The sequence below is a fragment of the Suricata suricatta genome, chromosome 9 (genome assembly GCF_006229205.1).
Source record: "Suricata suricatta isolate VVHF042 chromosome 9, meerkat_22Aug2017_6uvM2_HiC, whole genome shotgun sequence".
Lineage (NCBI taxonomy): Eukaryota > Metazoa > Chordata > Mammalia > Carnivora > Herpestidae > Suricata > Suricata suricatta.
The window spans coordinates 27,423,159-27,444,531 of record NC_043708.1 but is presented as its reverse complement, the minus strand read 5'-3'; the positions used below and the strand labels follow the sequence as shown (position 1 = coordinate 27,444,531).

Here is a 21,373-nt window from a genome sequence, read left to right as displayed (position 1 = left end):
AGCAGAAAAACCAAAAACAGTAATTCCAAAAGTCTGGGTGAAGAGACAAAGAAGATGGAAAGACAGGGTGTGTGGGTTAAATGGTCCTTTGTCATCTTTATAGTAGGCAACCAATGATATAACTGGGTAAGTTAAGAATAGACACTAAAATGATATTATCTAAAGAAGTTAAAATATTACCAATTGTAGAAGCAGAAATAAATAAATATGGTTAAGTGTCACTGGGAAGTGGGATTAGTGGTAGGGAAGGTGTTGTTTTCTTGTCACAAGCTTATATTACTTCAATGAAAAAAAATTTTTTTTAATGTTTTATTTATTTTTGATACAGAGAGAGACAAAGCATGAGAGGGGGAGGGGCAGAGAGAGAAGGAGACACAGAACCGGAAGCCGGCTCCAGGCTCTGAGCTAGCTGTCAGCACAGAGCCTGACGCGGGGCTCCGAACCCACAAACGTGAGATCTGACCTGAGCCGAAGCCGGAGGCTTAACCGACTGAGCCACCCAGGCGCCCCAATGAAAAAATTTTTAAAGCCTAAATTATATTCAACACTGTTTTAATAAACTTTTAATTCACATGTCATGGTTATAAAATCATAATATAGTCCTTAAGAGCACAATCCTCTAGGGGCACCTGGGTGGCTCAGTCAGTTAAGCGTCCAATTTCAGCTCAGGTCATGATCTCGTGGTTTGTGAGTCTGAGCCCTGCATTGGGCTCTGTGCTGACAGCTCAGAGCCTAGATTCTGCATCGGATTCTTTGTTTCCCTCTCTCTCTCTATCCCTTTTGCGCGCTCGCTCTCTCTCTCTCTCTCTCTCTCTCTCTCTCTCTCTCTCATACACACACACTCTCTCTCTCTCTCTCAAAAATAAAATAAACATTTAAAAAATCAAAAAAACAAAAAGAACACAACCCTCTAAATCTAGACCACAGGAGTTTAATGTTGGCTTCAAATAATCAGATATCACCAACTATTCCCTAGCACTATGATGTAACAAAAAACTCACTGCATCATATTATGCCACAAAGAAAATCATCAGTTCATAAGAGATTCTGAATAAAGCTAACACTTCCTTTCAAAATGCACAGCAAATCATGAGTAACTGAAATGCTTGGGATTAATAAACCAATAACATTTTATAGTTTATGTTAAAAAGTTATCTGAAACAAAAAGCATTTTTGCCAAATGTTTAATGTTTCAGTAATCTCTACACCTGACCTGGCGCTTGAACTCATGACCCCGAGAGAGTCAGTCCCACGCTCCTCTGACTGAGCCAGCCAGGCACACCCAAATTTTTAATGTTTCAGACAGAAAAACATTATGATGTCACTGTCAGCAAGCTAGAAAACTAAGAAATGAATACAATGTATCTATCTATTAGCCAACTGGTCACTTCAATTGATTTATTTCATTGGTACCATATATGTGAACCTTGCGTTTGAATCACTAACAGTCACCTAGAGTATCTTCAAAAAAATTACAGTATGAGGTAGTTTTGAAATGAAACATTATTGTGTATGCAGAAGACTGTCACATTCAGACAATAAAACTGTAAGTAGCAATGAAAGTCCCCTCTCTTGGGAGAAAGAGAATTTTTAAAGCTATTAAGAGGTTGTTGTGACCAATGCGTTAAACATCTATCTAAAGCTTCTGACTCCTATTCAAGAGAAGATATTTAACTTACAGTGTTAAAAATTCAATTAAGGAAAAAACTCAAGAAATAAGAAATGCAGATTTAGAACTCCAGTATTCAGTTGGCATCTAACAAATAACAATAATAACAGCAACACCAAAATTTATTGTATCCTCACTATGTGCCAGGCAGTGTTGTGTTTTTCATGTACTGTATTCATTTATTTCTCAGAACACCTATATTAGAAAAGTACTAGTTCTTATGTTATAGATGAAGAAACAGAGGTGGAGAAAGCTTAAGTAATTTGATTACGGTCACAGTTAATAACTGGCATAGCACAAATTCAAACTTGGGTAGTTTGGTTTGAAAGCATATGCTCTAGATGCCTAAAATTTATTACAGAGCCAATGAAAGACAGAAAGCAGGTAAGTGACATAGTCCTATCTGCAATTTAGGAAGATCACTATTAGAGCCCTAAGATAATAGTTTGAAAGGGAAACACGATCAGCCCCAAGAAAAACAGTCAAGAGAACTATAATGGTCTAGGGAGGAAAAAAAAAAAAAAAAGCTGAGGACCTGAGAAAGAACAAAAAGACAGAGGATAGATATTTAAGGATAGATATGATATAATGACTGTAACTGACATTGTTAGTTGCCTACATATCAGCCATTTTTTCAACTGGCTTCCCCTGCTAAAAGAGCCTAATTCCTTGGTACAGGCTGAAAATAGCAAATAATTGCTTTCTTGGATTTCCTTGCAACTATAGCATGGACATTTAATTCAATCCTAGCCAAAGGAAAAGTAGTAGGAAGTGTCTGTGTGTATGGTTGTAAGGGGCTATCCCATTCTGATATAAAAGACATTCACTCCCTGGTCTTTTTTTTTTTAGATAATGATGAGTGAGGATATATATTATTCTTTTTTTTAAAGTTTATTTATTTATTTTGAGAGAGTGTGTTTGAAAGAGCAGGAAAGGGGCAGAGAGCGGGAGAGAGAGAATCCCAAGCAGGCTCCATGCTGTCAGCACAGAGCCCAACGGTGGCGCTTGAACCCATGAACTGTGAGATTATGACCTGAGCCAAAACCAAGAATTGGACACTCAACTGGACAGGCCAGCCAGGCACCCTGCTTTAAATGGGTTTCTGGATTCTATCTGATAATACTGTCAAAAGTTCTGTGTTAATATCTATATAATAATTTTGTTTGTAGTCTCCTTTTATGCTGTCAAGTTTTAGAATACTACATATATAAAAAGAAATTCTAAGTTTATAAAACGAATTTGGAAGGCTCTGATGAACAGATAAAGCATGACTTTCATCTTTTCGTCAGAAGATTAATAGTTCTCAGGGCAACCGGGTGGCTCAATTGATTAATCATCTGGCTCTTGATTTCAGCTTGGGTTATATCTTGCGGTTCAAGGGGTTGAGCTTTATGTTGGCAGTGCAGAGCCTGCTTGGGATTTTCTCTCTCCCTTTTTTCTCTGCTCCTCCCCTGCTCACTCATATGTATGCATGCTTTCTCTCTCTCTCTCTCTCTCTCAAAATAAATGACTATACTTTAAAAAATAAATTTATGCTCCTATGAGCACATGTACCCCAATGTTCACAGCGGCACTTTCAACAATAGCCAAATCATGGAAAGAGCCTAAATGTCCATCACCTGATGAATGGACCAAGAAGATGTGGTTTATATATATATACAATGGAGTATGACATGGCAATGAGAAAGAATGAAATCTGGCCATTTGTAGCAAAGTGGATGGACTTCAAGGGTGTCATGCTAAGTGAAATAAGTCAGACAGAGAAAGACAGATACCATATGTTTTCACTCATAGGTTTAACAGAAGAAACCTAACAGAGGACCATAGGGAGGGGAAGGGGGAAAGAGAGTTGGGGAGAGAGGGGCACAAATCATGAGAGACTACTGAATACTGAAAACGAACTGAGGACTGAAGGGGGAGGGGGGTGATGGCATGGAGGGGGCACTTGTGGGGAGAGGCACTGGGTGTTATATAGAAACCAATTTGACAATAAACTATTATAAATTAAAAAAAATAAACTATTATAAATTTAAAAAAGATTAATAGTTCCCTTGGTATGTTAGGGTTAGGAAGTAGAAAAAAGGAGGTAGATAACTTTTACATCTTATAATATTTCTTCTACAGGAGTTGGTCTTTTTATATTTTCAGTTTCTTTGGAATTAGTTTTGGTCATTTATATAACTCAAGAATATTACCAATTTTATCCATGTTTTCAAGTTTATTTGCCTAGAATCTTATTGTTATTTTTTTTAAGAGAAAGGGTATGAGCAGGGGAGAGAGGCAGAGGGAAAGAGAGAGAGGGAGGGAGGGAAGAAGGGAGAGAGAGAGAGAAAGAGAATCTTAAGCAGGATCCATACTCAGCACAGAGTCTGACACAGGGCTTGATCCCATGACTCTGGGATCATGATCTGAGCCAAAATCAAGAGTGGATGATCAACTGACTGGGCCACCCAGGCACCCCTATAGAATCTTAATTTTAAAAATTTCATTGGTATCTCTGATTATTTTCCCATTTTACTTTTTATTTTGTGTGTTTGTGCACAAAAGTATATTTAGCAACTTCTAATTTGGTATTAACACTGTACACCAAAATCTTCTGAAATCACTGATTATTAGATATTGCATGATAGATAAGCCACTGGATCAGAAACTAGCCTATCAGAAATACTGAAATTGTTGGGTGCCTGGGTGGTTCAGTCGGTTAAGCGTCTGGCTTTGGCTCAGGTCTTGATCTCACGGTTCATGGGTTCGAGCCCCACGTCAGGCTCTGTGCTGACAGCTAGCTCAGAGCCTAGAGCCCGCTTCAGATTCTGTGTCTCCCTCTCTCTCTGACCCGTCCCCTGCTCGCATTGTCTCTGTCTCTCAAAAATAAAAAATAAAAGAAATACTGAAATAGCAAGAGCTCTACTTTCTGTACCATGGCTATATGCTTACATGCAAAATAAGAAAAGCCTGTATGATATTGCAATTTATAAGAAGTACAGATTTGGTCATTCACATAACCACAATATCTTTCTCATATATATTTGGTCCTCATCTAGAGTTTCCGACTCACAGCTCCCCAAATCCTTGAAATTTTCTGAGTGTTGAGAGTGATAAAGGTGTCTTTTGTTACGTAAAGGAGGCAACTTTCTTGGAAAACACCTAAGGATGGCAGCTGGTTGCCAGAAGGACCAATCATGTGATTAAAGGATTGAATCTGGCAGTGTCACCTCTCAACCCCTGGAGAGGGGAGAGGGGCTAGAAATTGAATCAGCCAATGACTCAGTCAATTATGACTATGTAATGATGCCTCCATGAAAACCCAAAAGGAAAGTTTTGGGGCCTTTCTTTTGGAGAGCTACTTGACTAACCAAAACATTTTGACATGCCACCAAGCGAGGTCAAAACCTCACCCTATATATCTCTTCATCTCACTGTTGATTCATACCCTTTATCCTGTCCTTTCATCAACTATTAAATGTAAGTGTTCCCCTGAGTTCTGTGGGCCAATTCTAGCCGATCTCTAAGGAGATCACTGGATCTCCAATCTGTAGCTGGTTGCTCAAAAACACAGGTAACAGCCTGGGGCTTGTGACTGGCATCTGAAATAGGGGGTGAGAGGACAGTCTTATAAGACTGAACCCTGAAATCGTGGAATCTGATGAATTCTCAAACACTATGCTGGTGTCTAAGAGCTGCTTGGTGTTGCTAAGGCAGAGGGTTGGGAGACGACCCCCCTCACCACATTCTAATGGACAACACAAAAAAACCCTATTATTAAAATACTTCCTCTTATAACTTCTAGCACAATGGCAATCCTTATCTTAGAAATGAATGAACCCCAGAACAACTTGGCAGATCACTTAATACAGCAAAATGTTGGTCCAGGAGTAAACACATCAATTCTAGCATTCATGTGTTCAATTCTCCATTTGGTCTATCCTATTTGTACATATCAGCCCACTGCCTGGTTTAGGGTTATAACCTAAACCAACAGGATAATGAAGTCCTTCCATCTCATTTAACAGTGAGTTAAATTAGATCAATTTGCAAACAATATGAATAAGCATAAATTTTTCTGTATCCAGCCCCTCATATCCTCCAAATTTGAAGATAATATGAAATCCAGAATCTATCCAGCAGCAGGTCTATTTTAGCATTCTATATGTATTCTACATAATCAGAGAATTAAGATTTTAATTATAAATCAAAGGATCGATGAACTGGATCAGATTCCAGCAACTGATTTTAACAACCAACAATAACACTAGCATTTTAAAATATAATGTTAGTAAGCAATTACAGGTAGTCTTAGTATATTACTTTAACTGATGAAGCATACTGTTTTAATCAACAGTTTTCAAAATTTTTGGTCACAGGACCCATTACACTGAAGACTCCAAAGCATTTTTGTTTGTGTCAGTTATATCTATTGATAATTCTACTATATTAGAAATTAAAACTAAGAATTTTAAAATATTTAATTCATTGAAAAATAATAATAAATGCATTTACAGATTAATGTAAATGACATTTTTAATGAAAAATAACTATATTTTCCAAAATGAAACAATTTTATGAGAAAGGTGGCATTGTTTCACATTTCTGCAAATCTCTCGAATATTTGGCTTAATAGAAAACTAGATTCTCACATTTGCATCTACATTCAATCTGTTGGAATATGTTGTTTTGATACATATTTTCACATAGATACATAGTTGGAAAAGAAAATACTTCAGCATCCCACAAAAAGATTTTGGGGACCTCACTTTGAGAACCACTACATTAAGTTTTTATAGTAATATTTCAATTCTAACATTAAAATTCCTCCTCTATTAAAGAAATTATTGGGGCCCCCGGGTAGCTCAGTTAAGTGTCCGACTCTTGATATGCGCTCAGGTCATAATCTCACAGTTCACAAGATCGAGTCTCACTTCAGACTCTGCACTGAGCATGGAACCACTTGGGATTCTCTCTCTCCCTCTCTATCTCTCAAACATTTTTAAAAAAGATTATCTCTGTTATACTATACTAGCAGAATTGCAAGACAAGCTTTGAAACCTACTTTACTCTAATTAGTTACTACTGTAATACCAAATTATAGTTACATAGGCACCAGTATACTTCAATACTTGGGAAAGATCAAACTAGTTGCAGTTTCACTTGATTACAGTCTAGCAATCTCATTTCTATTTCCATTAATTGTGTATTCTGTATCTTCCATTCTCCGGAGTAGCTATTCTACTGTCTTCAAATCCAATTCCACAATTTCTCTCCTCACTCTTCTATAGACATCTTCACTTCCTATTTCCTTGAGAAAATATGTCTTTAAAATAGAACACCAATTTTAAGCCACAAACACCATAAATGTAAGGCATTTTACACTCCATTTTCTACCTTTGCTACCACTAAAATAGAAGCAGCATCCTTCCTCCAACTAAAACAAATCCACTTTCTACATGTTTATTTAAGAAGGCCCTTTTGTTATGCTCAAGTCTCTCCTGTCTTAAAAACAAAATTCAACATAAAATCAAACTACCAGTGATTTATAGATGTTAATTGAGTAAGCTTTATGGTATATAAATTACATCCAGTAAAACTGTTAAGACAACAGTAACACACAGCTTCTCAACCTCACACACCCTTAGCTACTCTGCCTTTCTCTCTCCTTTGAAGACAAACTTTTTCATAAAAAAAAAAGTTTACCTTATTGAGGTATAATTGACATATAATGAACTATATATATTTAAAGTTATAATATGCTAAGTTCTTGTATATACCTGAGAAACCATGATCATAATCAACATAATAAACAGCCACTGCCACTAAAAGTTTTCTTGTGTACTCTGTAATACTTCCCTTCCACCCCGTCCTATCCTCACACGGCCTTGTCTGACAAACATGAATTAGTAATCTCTAGATTTGTCATCTTCTTTCTTATTTTGCATCCATTCACTCCTCGATCTAGATTCCATCCTCGTGACTCCACTGTGCTATCATCAAAATCACCAGGACTTTCAAATTTTTAAACTAATGAAGTTTCCTTTTTTCCTCAATAGCATCTGACCACTTTCTCCTTCCTTGAAACCCTGGCTTCTGAGATCACACTAGTCAGGTTTCCTTATACCTCTCTGGCTACTCATTCTTACTCTCCTTTGAAAATAACCCATTTCACTGCCTGTCCCTTCTATGTTTGTCCTAGGCCCCCCTCTCCTCTCACTCCCTCTAAGTAATCTCACTTACTCATGACTTTTAATGATAATTTATATATAGTCAACTCTCATTATTCAAGGATTCTTTATTTGCAAATTTGCCTACTCACTAGAATTTATTGGTAATCTCATATCAAAACTCATGGTGTTTGTGGTAAGTAGGGATCTGCATGCCCGTCTTTCCTAGGCACCTCAAAAGGAATTCATCTTCTCTACCCTCAAACATGTTCGTCCTCAGTGAGCATGCTCACCACCCTACTAGTTGTCTACATGGGAAACTTTCTATACCAACTCATCAGTAGTTCAGAATTCAGTAGTCCCCAAGGCAAGGCCAGATAAGACATCATTTGTCCAGCTATATTTGAGGAAGTGCATCCATTTTTAAAAACACCCTAAGTAAGGTGTCCTACCCGCATAAGATGTAAATCTTACATCTTAAATGCTTATCCCTAAAGCACATTTAATCAGCTATTTCTTATGACAAATGACAGTACCATTGAATGATGGTGAATCTTACTTATCTCACACAAAATACTTAAAAGTTGTATATTTCATAGCCAATTGGAAGTGCCTCAATTAACGTTATTTCAGTTATTTCAGTACTATATGCCAGCCTCTCAGAATCCTGTAAATGAAGTTTTTAAAACATATATATGCTTATTTATTACAAATATGATAACATGCTCATGACAAGAAATGTCACTAGTTCCAAAGGATACACATTGAAAAGTAAAAGGATCCCTAAATCTTCATTCTCATTCTGTAATTCATATTTATTTGTGTCTTAACAGGTATTTCTTACATATAAGGAGATACATAATTTTTTAAAATTTTTTAAAGAAAAAAATCATTTATTTAATTTTGAGAAACAGATCATGAGTGGGGGAGGGGCACAGAGAGAGAGAGAGAGAGAGTGGGGTGGGGAGATGAACAGAATCCAAAGTAGGCTCCAGCCTGTCAGCACATAGCCCGATGTGGGGCTGGAACTCATAAACTGTAAAGTCATAACCTGAGCCAAAGTCGGATGTTTATCCTACTGAGCCACGCCAGCACCCCAGATATTTTCTTTTTAACTATAAACAGAATCATACTATGTGTACCGTTCGTGCCCTGTCTTTATCACTTCATAATACACTAAAGTCATCTTTCTGTCGGGGCCTATCAGAGAATATTCTTTCAGCGTTTCCTCTGTCAATGATCATCACCTCTACCAATTTGGAACAAGAAACCAGGTATCTTCCTTAATACCATTCTTTTTCATTCCCTAGGTCCAGTCCATTTCCAATTCCTATTGCCTTTATCTCTTAATTATCTCCCGACTTAGTTCATTTCTTTTCATCTCCACAGTTATCATCTTAATCCAGACTAAACATGATCTCTCCTCTGGATTACTGTAACAATCTTTCACCAGACTCTCCACATCTACCATGGATTACCTCCAAACCACACTGCACCCAGAGTTCCAGTGTGGGAAGAGGAAAAAGTTCTGGAGACGGATGGTGCTGATGATTGTGTAACAATATGAATGTTATTAATGTTACTGTACTATGCATATAGAAATGGTTAAAATAGTAAAATAGTAATATATGTGGTCATTTTACCACAATAAAATGAATAAAAGATGAAAAAAACACCATTTAATGGCCTTCTGTAACTCTTAAAGTCCAAAATCCTTAACGTGGCCTACAAGGCCCTGCCCTATTGCTTTCCAGGTTGAGCTCATATAACTTCTTACACTACTACAACCTTCCCTTTTTTAAAAAGGACTTATCTCAGGTTTTTTTAATAAATTTTTAATGTTTTATTTATTTTTGTTTTTTGGGTTTTTTTCCTATGGAAAAACTCTCTTGTTTATTTGATTAAACAAAAATAAAATAAGCTGCATAGGAACAATTTTAAAGTCCAAAGAGACACCTTATTTATTTTTGATACAGAGAGAGACAGAGCATAGAGGGGGAGGGGCAGAGAGAGAAGGAGACACAGAACTGGAAGCAGGCTCCAGGCTCTGAGCTAGCTGTCAGCACAGAGCCTGACACGGGGCTCGAGCCCACAAACATGAGATGTGACCTGAGCCGAAGTCGGAGGCTTAACCAACTGAGCCACCCAGGCACCCATCTCAGTTTGTAATCATATATTATTAATGCAAATATCTAATTAAATTCTGTCTTCCTACAAGGACACTATCTACTCCACAAGAGCAAGAACTGTCTTTTTGTTTACCATTCAGAATATGCCTGGTGCACAGTAGGTATTAAAAAAATTTTACAAAATGAATATTGGTTAACCTTATTCTTTTTTTTTAAATAGTGGCAAAGAATTCCACTCAGTAGACTCATAATTTCTTTATCTAGTCCCAGAATAATGAGCATTTAACTTGTTTCCAGATTTTTGATATCAAACAATGCTAAAATAACCACTTCCGCCAATAATCTGTCAATGTACTTAAATGTAATTCTTTTTTTTTTTTAAGTTTATTTTTTTAGTAATTTCCATACCCAACATGGGGCTCAAACTCATGACTCCAAGATTAAGAGTTGCATGCTCTTCCAGTTGAGCCAGCTAGGTGCTGATTAAATGTAATTCTTTGAAGAGGTTGAAATTTCTGGTCAAATGAAAAGTGCATTTGAAAATTTGGCTGATATTTCCAAATTGCCCTCCTTATAGGTTACAATTTATATTCCAAGCAATCAACAATGTGTTAAGAGTGCCCGTTTCTACAATACTCATATAATCAAAATGAGTCTACTTTTTGGAGTGAGGTTGGGGTATGAGGTAGTAGGGAAGAGTGTTAGTTTTTATATAAAAGGGTTTTTTCATATCTTAATATCATGCCAAAGATTTTTAAATAAAATATTTAAGTTTATTCCTATAAAAGAACTCATTTCAGCAAATGAGTTAGGTAGAGAAATCTGTGTTTAGGATTTTTCTTTTGAGAGGGTACACAAGCAGGGCAGAGGGACAGAATGGAGGTGGTGGGGGGAGAGAAAAGAGAAAGAACGAGAACGAGAGAGAGAGAGAGAGAGAGAGAGAGAGAGAGAGAGAGAGGGAAAGCAGGATCCTCACTCGGTCTGGAATCCCACGACCCTGGGATCATGATCTGAGCTGAAATCAAGAGTTAGACACTTAACTGACTTGAGCCACCCAGGCACCCTGGAAAATGCTCAGTTATTAATAGACCATGGAAAATTTTGTATATTTTTCATGTATTTATTTAACATGTATATTCTATAAATCGCTTTTCTGTCATATAGATGCTTTTCCCTTTCTGAAGCTTCAGGCTATGTTTCAATCAATAGTAGAAAATTACAGTAAGAATATTCATACATAAGAACATGTAGAAAATAGAGGAAAATGTTAACATTTTATATTAGACTACATTTTTTCTAGGAGATATTAACATTTTAGTCTAGTTCCTTCTATTTTTTTGTACCCACACTTACACAGCATGCTTATATAATTATAAATCACTTCTTTTCACTGAAGACTATAACATGTACATTACTTTCATGACCTTAATTGTGACCCTTCTTCTTCAGGTGTCAAGTAATAGTAAGAAAAGACACCTGTATGGCACCCCCTTCTCTAGATCTTCACTATGCTATTACTTCTTTGAGCTTCCATTTTCTGATCTTATAGGTGAAGGTATAAATGGTCCCTGTAAGATTAACAGTTATAAGATTAAAGAGAAAATTCTTTTTGATTTCTCTATTTTCTAGAACAGACCACACCTGCATTTAAGAAAACAGACTCCCTATTCCCTCTGCTCCATCACTTAGTAAACATATCCCACTCAAAATATTTCAGTTCTTAATAATTTGGGATTTTGGGGCACCTAGGTGGCTCAGTTGGTTAAGTGCCCAACTTTGGCTCAGACTGTGATCTCTCAGTTTGTGAGTTCAAGCCGCACATCAGGCTCTCTTAAAGTTTTAGATCCTTTGTCCCCCTCTGCTTGTGCTCGCTCTCCCTCTCTCTCAAAAATAAAACAAAACAAAGAAAGCTATCCACCCAAAATTGTTAGCAATAATAATAATTTGGAGTTTTAGATATTTCAGAATTAGTTTTTCATCATTTGTAGTGATTCTAGAGTATATACCAGAAATTCCTATATAAAGAGAAAAAATTACTAATAACAATCTATTTTCCTTATTAATTCTACCTTGAAGCAGAAGATGAAGGGATTCATTTTTAGAGGGTTCTCTTTTAATTGTCCTAATTAATGGGATTTCACACACAACAGGTTGTCAATTCTTTTCCACATCTAGAGTTACAGAAGCATGAGCTCTTACCTTCACTGGGAAGCTACATTTTCCAGTACGAACCCCTTCTTCATCTGTCTGCCACTGATGTGGACGACTGGCCTCTGGAACATAAACATCTTTCTTTCTCCTAAAACTTTGCCGTAGTTTATTCATTTTAATTTTTACAACCTACAGACAGAGTAAAAGAAATATGAAAAAGCAGTTATTACCTTCTCATATATTTAAACTTCGGATTACTATGCTGATAAAAAAAATGAATGTTCCAAATTAAACATTTTCATTAAATGAGCAATCAGTATCCCCTCTTCTTAGAGTAACTCTAAGTTCAAACAAATCATTCCATTTTTCAGAAAAACAACTATAATATTAGTTCAAATAACCTCTATGATTTGAAAAGATGTTACTCTAAGAACTTTCAAGCATTTTAATTGTAATAATCCAATGAGTATTCCTACTGATCTACCCCTCAAATCTATTCTAATTCCTAAATAAGGAAATCTGTACATGTAGGCCAAATTACAGACTGCCAACACCTTCTGAAGCATTCTGACAACTTTATACTTATTAGCTAAAAACCATTCCTAAACACTAAAATTTGGGAACTTTTTAACTTACTATTAGAAAACATTAAACAACGCAGGGACTATAACCACCTTTTAATAAAGATGTTTTATAAAAAGGAAGAAAATAAAGTTTCCTTTAAACATACTTAAGGAAGAAGTTCTACTAGGATTAAATTATTCAAAAGAAAAAATTTCTTGCAAGTAGTATAACACAAAATGTACTTTCATATCTATAATTATTACAGAATGAAAGTAAACTAACAGCTTTCAGTTATAAAGGTCCAAGTCTCATCAATAATTCTGTAAATTAACAGGGATTAAACTATAGTCAATTTTTGGTTTTGTTATTACAAGAGGTACCTCCCTAATGCTTTCAGTGGAAATCACAAGACTACAGGAAAGGAAAACCTAAATAATAAAAAAAACAATAGAACATTCAAGAACCAATGAATAAATGTGATGAATAAGTGTCCCTTTATAGAGCAGATCTCAAAATCTGAAACCGACACCTCCAGTTTTCTGTTAAAGAGCATAGCATTGCTCATTCTTTCCCTAAAGGGATTTAACCACCTCAAACAGCCTAAAAGAGATCTTAACTTTTGAAAATGATGTGACAAAGCTATGAGAGAAAACATCTTCTCTGTCAGAGTGTTAAATAGCAAAGAATTGAACATTAGTTCCTACATGACACCAATGAAAAGCTTGAAACACAAATTTGCATTCTGAGGAAAATAACTTTGTATTTTAAAATGCATAATGCCAAAAATAAAATAAAAAATAAAGTAAAATGCATAATGCCACACCAGAACTATTACTAAATTAGCTAATTGACACAGACAAGCCAATCTTACCACACATCTTCTTAAAAGGTAAAAATTCTGACAGACAAATGGCAATGTAATAATCCCTGGATTTCCTAAAAATGAATATATTATTTCTCAAATCACAACTGATTTACTAAATAAACAGCTGGATAAAAGGTAGTCTACTCCTTTGCCTTTAAATAGATGATTCATTCCTAAACTACTTTAAATAAGATTCTACCTTAATCTAATAGACTTCCCACCCCACCCCAAATATTCCACAACCTTCCCTGATAATACATCCTGTTATTACTTCCTCATATCATATTTTATACAAATATAAATATAAGAAAATAAAAAAGCACCTCTATCCTTGCTCAAGTTGGCACTCTAAGAATCTTGAGGCAAAAAAGCTCAGGAGATTCCTTCCTTCTTAATTTCTTTCTTTTAGCAAAAAAAGAAGTGTAAGGGGCTAACCTACACTCAGTTGTCCTAGTCAGATACCTGAAAGTCATCTCCGCATTCACTCTTTCTCTAACCAACAACTCTGCTGCTTTTGCCTCCTTAGTAGATCTTGAATTCATTTCCCACCCACCACATCAGTTCTATCCTCAGACATTTTTGCATAAATTATTGCCAAAGTCTATTACTTAATGGTTGCTTTGCTTCCAAGAAAGGTCCATTCTAATCTGCTCTCTTGATTACTGCCAGAGTGCTTTCTAAAACATAAATCTGACCATGCAATTACTCAGCTTAAAATCCCTCACTTGCTGCACAATACTTTGAAGATAAAGTCCAAATTCCTAAGCCTGGCAAAACACAGTCCTTTTTCATCTGGCTTCACTCGCCAATCCCCATTCACATGCTAAGCTCCAGCCACACTAAACTACTTACAGCCCTCTAAACAAGGCATGCCCTCTTTCAGAACCTATTTATATGTTCCTCCCTCTCTGCCTACCAAGACCTTTCCCCGTTTGCCTCTGATTAAAGTCTACTCATCTTTGAAGAGCCACCTTGGGAGTCTTTAGGGAAGCTTAGTAGCATTTTCTTTCTGACAAGCCCCTAGCTGGTGTGGGTTAGGTCCTTCCCATTTCATATGATTCCCACTAATATCCTCTGATTACTTCTTTTTACTGCACTCATAAAACCTAACAGCAACTTTCGATTTCCTTAATAGTAAACTGTACCATTTATTTAAATACTAGCCCTGCATCTTAACACAGGATCTCTTGTATACATGATACACTATAAATTTGAAAAAATAAAAGATAAAATAGACCCCCATCATATTAGATAATATTTACTAGGTAGGATAAATGTAGACATATAGGAGCAGAGAGAATCACTAGTGTTGGAAGAGACTGCAGAGGTTAATGGTAGGCCAGCCTCGCACTGACAGAAGAACCACCTTGACAACTTCCCTTAAAGGAAGACATACAGCCTCTGCCTAAATAACTAAACAAGTTTATTTCCTCTTCAGGCAACTCTTTATTATTGTACATCCTGCTGACCAATAAGAAAACAGAGTGGAAGTGTCAAGATTTGGAATCTAAATATCTTGTGACTGGGGCTCCTGGCTGGCTCAGTTGGTTAAGCATCTGACTCTCGGTTTCAGCTCAGGTTATGATCTCATGGTTTGCAAATTAGAGCCCCACTTCAGGCTCTGTGTTGACAGTGTGGAGCCTGCTTGGCTTAAATTTTAAGAACTAACAACAACAACAAAAAATCTTGTGACTTCCAGTCCTAAAATTATTATCAACATTTCTATAAAGAGTGTTTTATCAGTGATTTTCAAATTATGCTTTAAGTATCCCTAGGATTTCCAGGGAGGAGACCCAGAGCCTATTGGTTGGTTATGGAAATAAAGAGAAGGAAGTTAGAAGACTAGACACAATTCAGGAAGGACTTCAGGTCCCTGTCACAGCTTCAAACAAACTCCACTGTATCTGATTCACAGTGGGATTCCATATACGTTGAAGGAAAGGGTTTCCTGGCTGAAAATGTTTTGAAAATGAGTGAAATAATCATAATAGTTCTAAAATGAACTCGGCAAAATGAAAATATAATAATATCTTGCTTGTTACTTCTTAATGAGTAACAACTAATGGCTTGTAAATAATCAAGGGAGAGACCAAACATTATGCTTTCAAGTGATCTATATATAATGATTTTGCTCACAAAGACACAAAACAGAAACCTGCTAATATAAAGTAGCATTCACTATAGGCTCTCCATAAAGTTAAACTTTACTACCAAATAAAGAAAACCATACCCCTTGAGAAAGTCCTGGTTGAATACAGGTAAAGGATATATTTTTGTTAGTTAATGAGAACAAAAAAAGAAATCTTACTTTGTAAGATTTAAAGAAATGGCATCCCCATTCTACTAGCTAGACATAACATAATTGCCAAATGTAGAAAATCTCTTCACAGTTCTCATTCTCCTTAACTGCTCTGCAAAATTTGACACCATGATTCTAGCTCTCCTTTGTGTGCTTCTCTCCTCATTGCCTCTCCCCACCCCAATACCCTCCACCTCTGGTTCATCTTTTTTTTGGGGGGGGTCCTTTTTGTTCATAGTACTCTCTTATAATCCTTTTTCTATTTAAATTTTTTTTTAAATATTTTATTTATTTTTGAGAGAGAGAGAGACAGTGTGAGCAGGGGAGGGTCAGAGAGAGAGGGAGACACAGAATAGGAAGACAGGCTCCAGACCCTGAGCTAGCTGTCAGCACAGAGCCCGATGCGGGGCACAAACTTATGAACTGTGAGATCATGACCTGAGCTGAAGTCGGACACTCAACCTCCTGAGCCACCCAGGCGCCCCTGGTTTATCTTCTTTACCTCTGTTGCTGCAGATACTCTGAGGGCTTCCTTTACTTTCTCCCACTCACTGAGGGTATTCTCTAAATATCAGTGCTCCCTTGGTTATACCATCACTCTTGGTGAAATAATCAACTCAAACTATCACTCCAAATGTGATGATTTCCCAATAATAATAATAATAATAATAATAATCTTACTCTTGTATTTAAATTCCTCTATTTAGGTGCATTGGTGTTGCCTCAAATACATCAATTTAAAGTTAAATCTTCACCTCTTATCTCCCCTTAAGCCCTCCCCTTCTGACTCAATTTGTTTGGGTCAGTAAAAACTGAGAACTTACTATGTGCTAGGCCCTACTGCAGATGCTAGTGGACACAGAAATTAATAAGACAACTTGCCTTTAGGTAGCTCTCTCCCCTTATAAAAGGTAATTTGTACACAATATGGTTAATGTAACAATAGCACTATGCATAGTATGCTCTGGAAGCACAGTCAAGATTCAGGAAACATTTCCTACAGGGGATATTGCCAGAATTAACTTTTAAAGGAAGAAGAAAATTTAGCCACATACAATAGGAGGGAAAAGATAATCCAGGTAGAGGCAACAGCATCAACAAATGAATAGATGCAGGAAATCAAAGGCTAGACAGCAATTCAAGAAGAGTGGAGACAAAGATCAGGTGCTGATTTTGCCCTACAGACAACCAGAAGCCGCTAAAAGGTTTTACACACATTAATGACATGGTCAGAGTTGCAATACAGTTATACTCTGGTGGCAGTATGGAAAACAAATCTGAGGACAAAAGACTATAGATGAGTTAGGAGGAATTTTAAATAGTCTAGGCAAGTTATGACAACAGCTTGAACTAGGGCGGTGGTGGTGGTGTAGGTAGAAAAAAAGAGGAATGAAAAGTTTAAAAGTAAGAGTAGCAGAGAGAATTGAGTCAACATGATATAACTGTGCTCCAGGAAATTTTCTTCTGCCGAGGGTGATAAGACTAAACCAGTAATTAGCCTCACTGTTTGCTCCAAGATTCTTGCAAACTAACCTATCTGGGCAAACAGTGTGTGCATCAGGGCAAACAGCTCTCCTGACAGGATAACAAATTGCTATAAGACCCTTTTCTTATTATGTCCACTAATTCTACATATCATGTAGAAACTCTGCCCGTCCCAAGCAGTTCCCCATCTTGAAGGAGCGTGCCTTAAACCACGTAAGTGCAAATCTCAAATCTCTGGAAATATTCTTTCCTAACTTCCCCTAACTACCAAGACTCTGTCAAAGTGGTGCTCGCCCTTGTTGCAGTCAAGTTTAATAACCACAGCTTTGCTGAATCAACAGGATTCTTTGTGTGGGGAAAGTCAATGGCAGGAATTGGTGACAGATTATGGAAGGAAAGGAAGAGAAAGAAATCCAACTATGACTTTTAGTTTTAGTTAGGCCTCAGCAAACTGAATGGTTGAATTTGAGGGGGCTTCCACATAGGGATGTGTGTACGCCTCTCCTGGGGGGGACCTGAGGGCAATGATAGACAGTCATTATAGATGCAATTTTTCCTGTGAATGTCTCATTTTCCTCTTTTTTGCTAATAGGAGTTAGGACGCAGCAAACAGAATTAAACTCGGCTTACTCAAACGTGATAAACAGAAGTGCACACACTATGTAACTGGCCAGTATGTACTAAGACATACAGCCATACCAATAATTACTTCTTACAATGCTTACATTCTAGATAGTAACTAGCCACTGTGCTGACTTCCTTTCCTATGCACCCCTTCACCTTCCACAACTCAACAACTAACAGGTTAATACCTAGTTTAACAGAATACTAAGGCCAGTGAAAGTTTTGATTGATCAGTAACAATACAAGTTAGATTCCACAGTCTCATCTCTCTCAGGCACAGCTCTTGGCTCCCTCCAGAGTCCCCAGAAGGTTGCCCTCCCTTCACATGCAACTGCCTGGTCCCAGGTAGACACAATGCGGAGGATGCAATAACTCTCCATTCTGTCCACTATGTTGGCCCCCATCACGAAATATTCCAGGTGAGATCAGGAATAGACTAGTTAGGGAAGACAGCACCGTAAGCAGTGACACTAGCTATCCGGTAGTCAAAAAGACCAACTAGCTCTTCGTTAAGAATAGATAAAATAGCAAGATCCAATTATACGCTGTCTCCAGTAAACCTACTTTTTTAAATTAAAAAATTGTTTTCAATGTTTATTAATTTTTGAGAGAGAGAGAGAGAACAGGGGAGGGGAAGAAAGAGAGGGAGACACAGAATCTGAAGAAGGCTCCAAACTGTCAGTACAGAGCCCAGTGCAGGGCTGGAACCCATGAACTGCGAGATCATGACCTGAGCTGAATTGGATGCCAAACCAACTGAGTCACTCACCTACCCATACAGTAAACCTACTTTAAACATAAAGACACAAATAGGTTAAAAGTAAAATGAAAAAAAACCCCAAAAACAATATACCACATTAGTAGTAGTTAAAATAAAGCTGGAGTGGCTATACATTCCCATCTCAATAATCAATAGAATAAGTAGGCAGAAATCAGCAAGGATGTAAACAGCAAAACTTGAACAACAGTATCAATCAACATGACCTGATTGACATTTATAGAATTCTTCTATCCAATGATAACAGATTACACATTCTTCTCAAGTGCATGTGGAACATTTAGCAACATAGACCATGTTCAGGACCATAAAACAAGCCTCAGATTTAAAAGGAACCACACAAAGTATGCTGTCTGAATACAATAGGATTAAATCACCAATTATTTGGAAACTAATTTCAAACTACATTTCAAATTACATGTGGAACATTTAGCAACACAGACCATGTTCGGGACCATAAAACAAGCCTCAGATTTAAAAGGAACCACACAAAGTATGCTGTCTGAATACAATAGGATTAAATCACCAATTATTTGGAAACTACATTTCAAAACAGCCCATGGGTCAAAGTTCAAATCAAAAGGGAATTCAGAAAGTATTTTGGACCAAATGAAAACACAATCTACAAAATTTATGGGATGTTGCAAAAGCAATACTTAGCACTAAACCAGTGGTTTTCAACCAGGGACATTAACTGCCCACGTGGACACATCTGGCAATATCTGGAAATATTTTTGGTTGTTGCTAGGGAAGTGTTAGTGGCATGTAATAGGTATTGGCCAGGGATACTGCTAAACATCCTATAGGACAGCCCCACAACAAAGAATGATCTAGTTAAAATGTCAATAGTGCCACTAATGAGAAACCCTGCACTAAATGTCTGTCTGTCTGTCTGTCTGTCTATTTACTTAGAGAGGGGAAGGGAAAGGGAGATTGAGCCCGAAGTCAGGCTCTGCGCTGACAGCACGGAGACCACCTGGAATTCTCTACCTCTCTTTCCACCCCTCTCCCGGCTCACATGTGTATGTGTGCATGCTCTCTCTCTCAAAATACACATACATTTAAAAAAAAAAAGTAAGCTGTAGGGGTGCCTGAGTGGCTCAGTTGGCTGGGTGTCCGACTTCAGCTCAGGTCATGATCTCATGTGCTGACAGCTCAGAGCCTGGAGCCTGCTTCAGATTCTGCATCTCCCTCTCTCTCTGCTCCTCCCCCATTCATGCTCTGTCTCTCAAAAATAAATAAAAAATGGTAGGAAAAAAATTAAAAAAACAAAGTAAGCTGTAGACCAATATCTCTCATGAGCATACATGCAAAACTTCTCAACAAAATTTTAGCAAATCAAACTAAACATTAAAAGGATAACACATCATGTCTACATGGAGTTTTTCTAAGAAATGCAGTTAAGTAACATTCAAAATCAATGTAATTCACCTTATTAGCAAAATTTAAATATCTCTATCATTATTTAAGTTTGCAGCTATAGCTTTTCTTCCTTGAACTCAAAGATTATTCTGAGGTTATTTTAATGGATTAAAAGTCAACTAATTTTAAGCATAATGTTTATATACATCATAGAGAGTTAATATCTAGTTCCGATTTTTTGGTGTGAATTACAGTCTTGTACTCCCAACTCCAACTCGGATGTCCTCAAATCAAATTTATCTTTCCTTACAAGCAAACTCTTCTGATTTTCCTATTACTACATAACACTTTTACATCCATCAAAGCTTTAAAATTACAACAGCAAACACTGGGTGTGGAACCTGATGCGGGGCTCATTCTCACGACCATGAGATCATGACTAGAACTAAAATCAAGAGTTGGATGCTTGGGGCACCTGGGTGGCTCGGTTAAATGTCTGACTCTTGGTTTCAGCTCAGGTCATGACCTCATGGTTCCGTCTGGGCCCCACATCGGATTATGGGTTGATAATGCAGAGCCTGCTTGGGATTCTCTCTGTCCCCCACTCTCTCTGCCCCTCCCCTGCTCATGAGCTCTCTCTCTCTCTCGAAATAAATAAACTTAAAAAAGAAAGTATTGGATGCTTAACTGAGCCACCCAGGCCTCCCGATGCTGCTTTTATGAAACTTAAGCACTGCCTCCTGCGCTAAGAAGGCACCTTCGAAGCTTTTAAAGTAATTTTACCAAAGAAGTAATAAATGTTACTTATAAAGAGCACAAAAAACAGAAAGAATGAACTAAAAATAAGCTATAATCCCACTAAGCAGAAATAACTTCCACTGACACTTTAGAGTTATTTGTTTTTTTATATACATACTTCATTTTTCTTTTTATAAAAAAGGGATCATATAATATCTTTCTCTCAGCAAGGCAAATCTGAAAGTCTCTCTGTCCCTTTCAGAGCAGCATGTTTTTATTTACAAACTGGATCTAATAATTCAGAGAAATAAGATTTATATGCTATTGCTATAATCAAAACTTCATATTTAAAAAGAGAAAAGAGGTTTCACATTTCTTTGAAGATTTTTTTTAAGTTAAATGGCTGGCTTTATTTTTTTTTTAATATAACACAATTTATTTTTTTTAACATATGCAATTATTTTCCATCATTTACAATACAGTAGTTACAAAGAAAAATTGATTCAGTATCTAATGGATAGTTAATACCTGTCACAACACAGCATTTTATATACTGT

At 36.9% G+C, this 21,373-nt stretch overlaps 1 protein-coding gene across 10 annotated transcripts in view; it reads right to left on the bottom strand.

Annotated features, from left to right (window-relative positions):
- The window catches only part of NUMB (NUMB endocytic adaptor protein), a 184,873-nt gene that overhangs the window by 59,607 nt on the left and 103,893 nt on the right, over positions 1–21,373 (bottom strand). For all 10 annotated transcript variants that reach the window (XM_029952777.1, XM_029952785.1, XM_029952782.1 and 7 more), the window contains exon 4: positions 12,150–12,290. In XM_029952777.1, coding sequence (XP_029808637.1) covers positions 12,150–12,275 — 126 coding nt within the window. In that variant the 5' untranslated portion in view covers positions 12,276–12,290. The remainder of the gene's footprint in view (positions 1–12,149; positions 12,291–21,373) is intronic.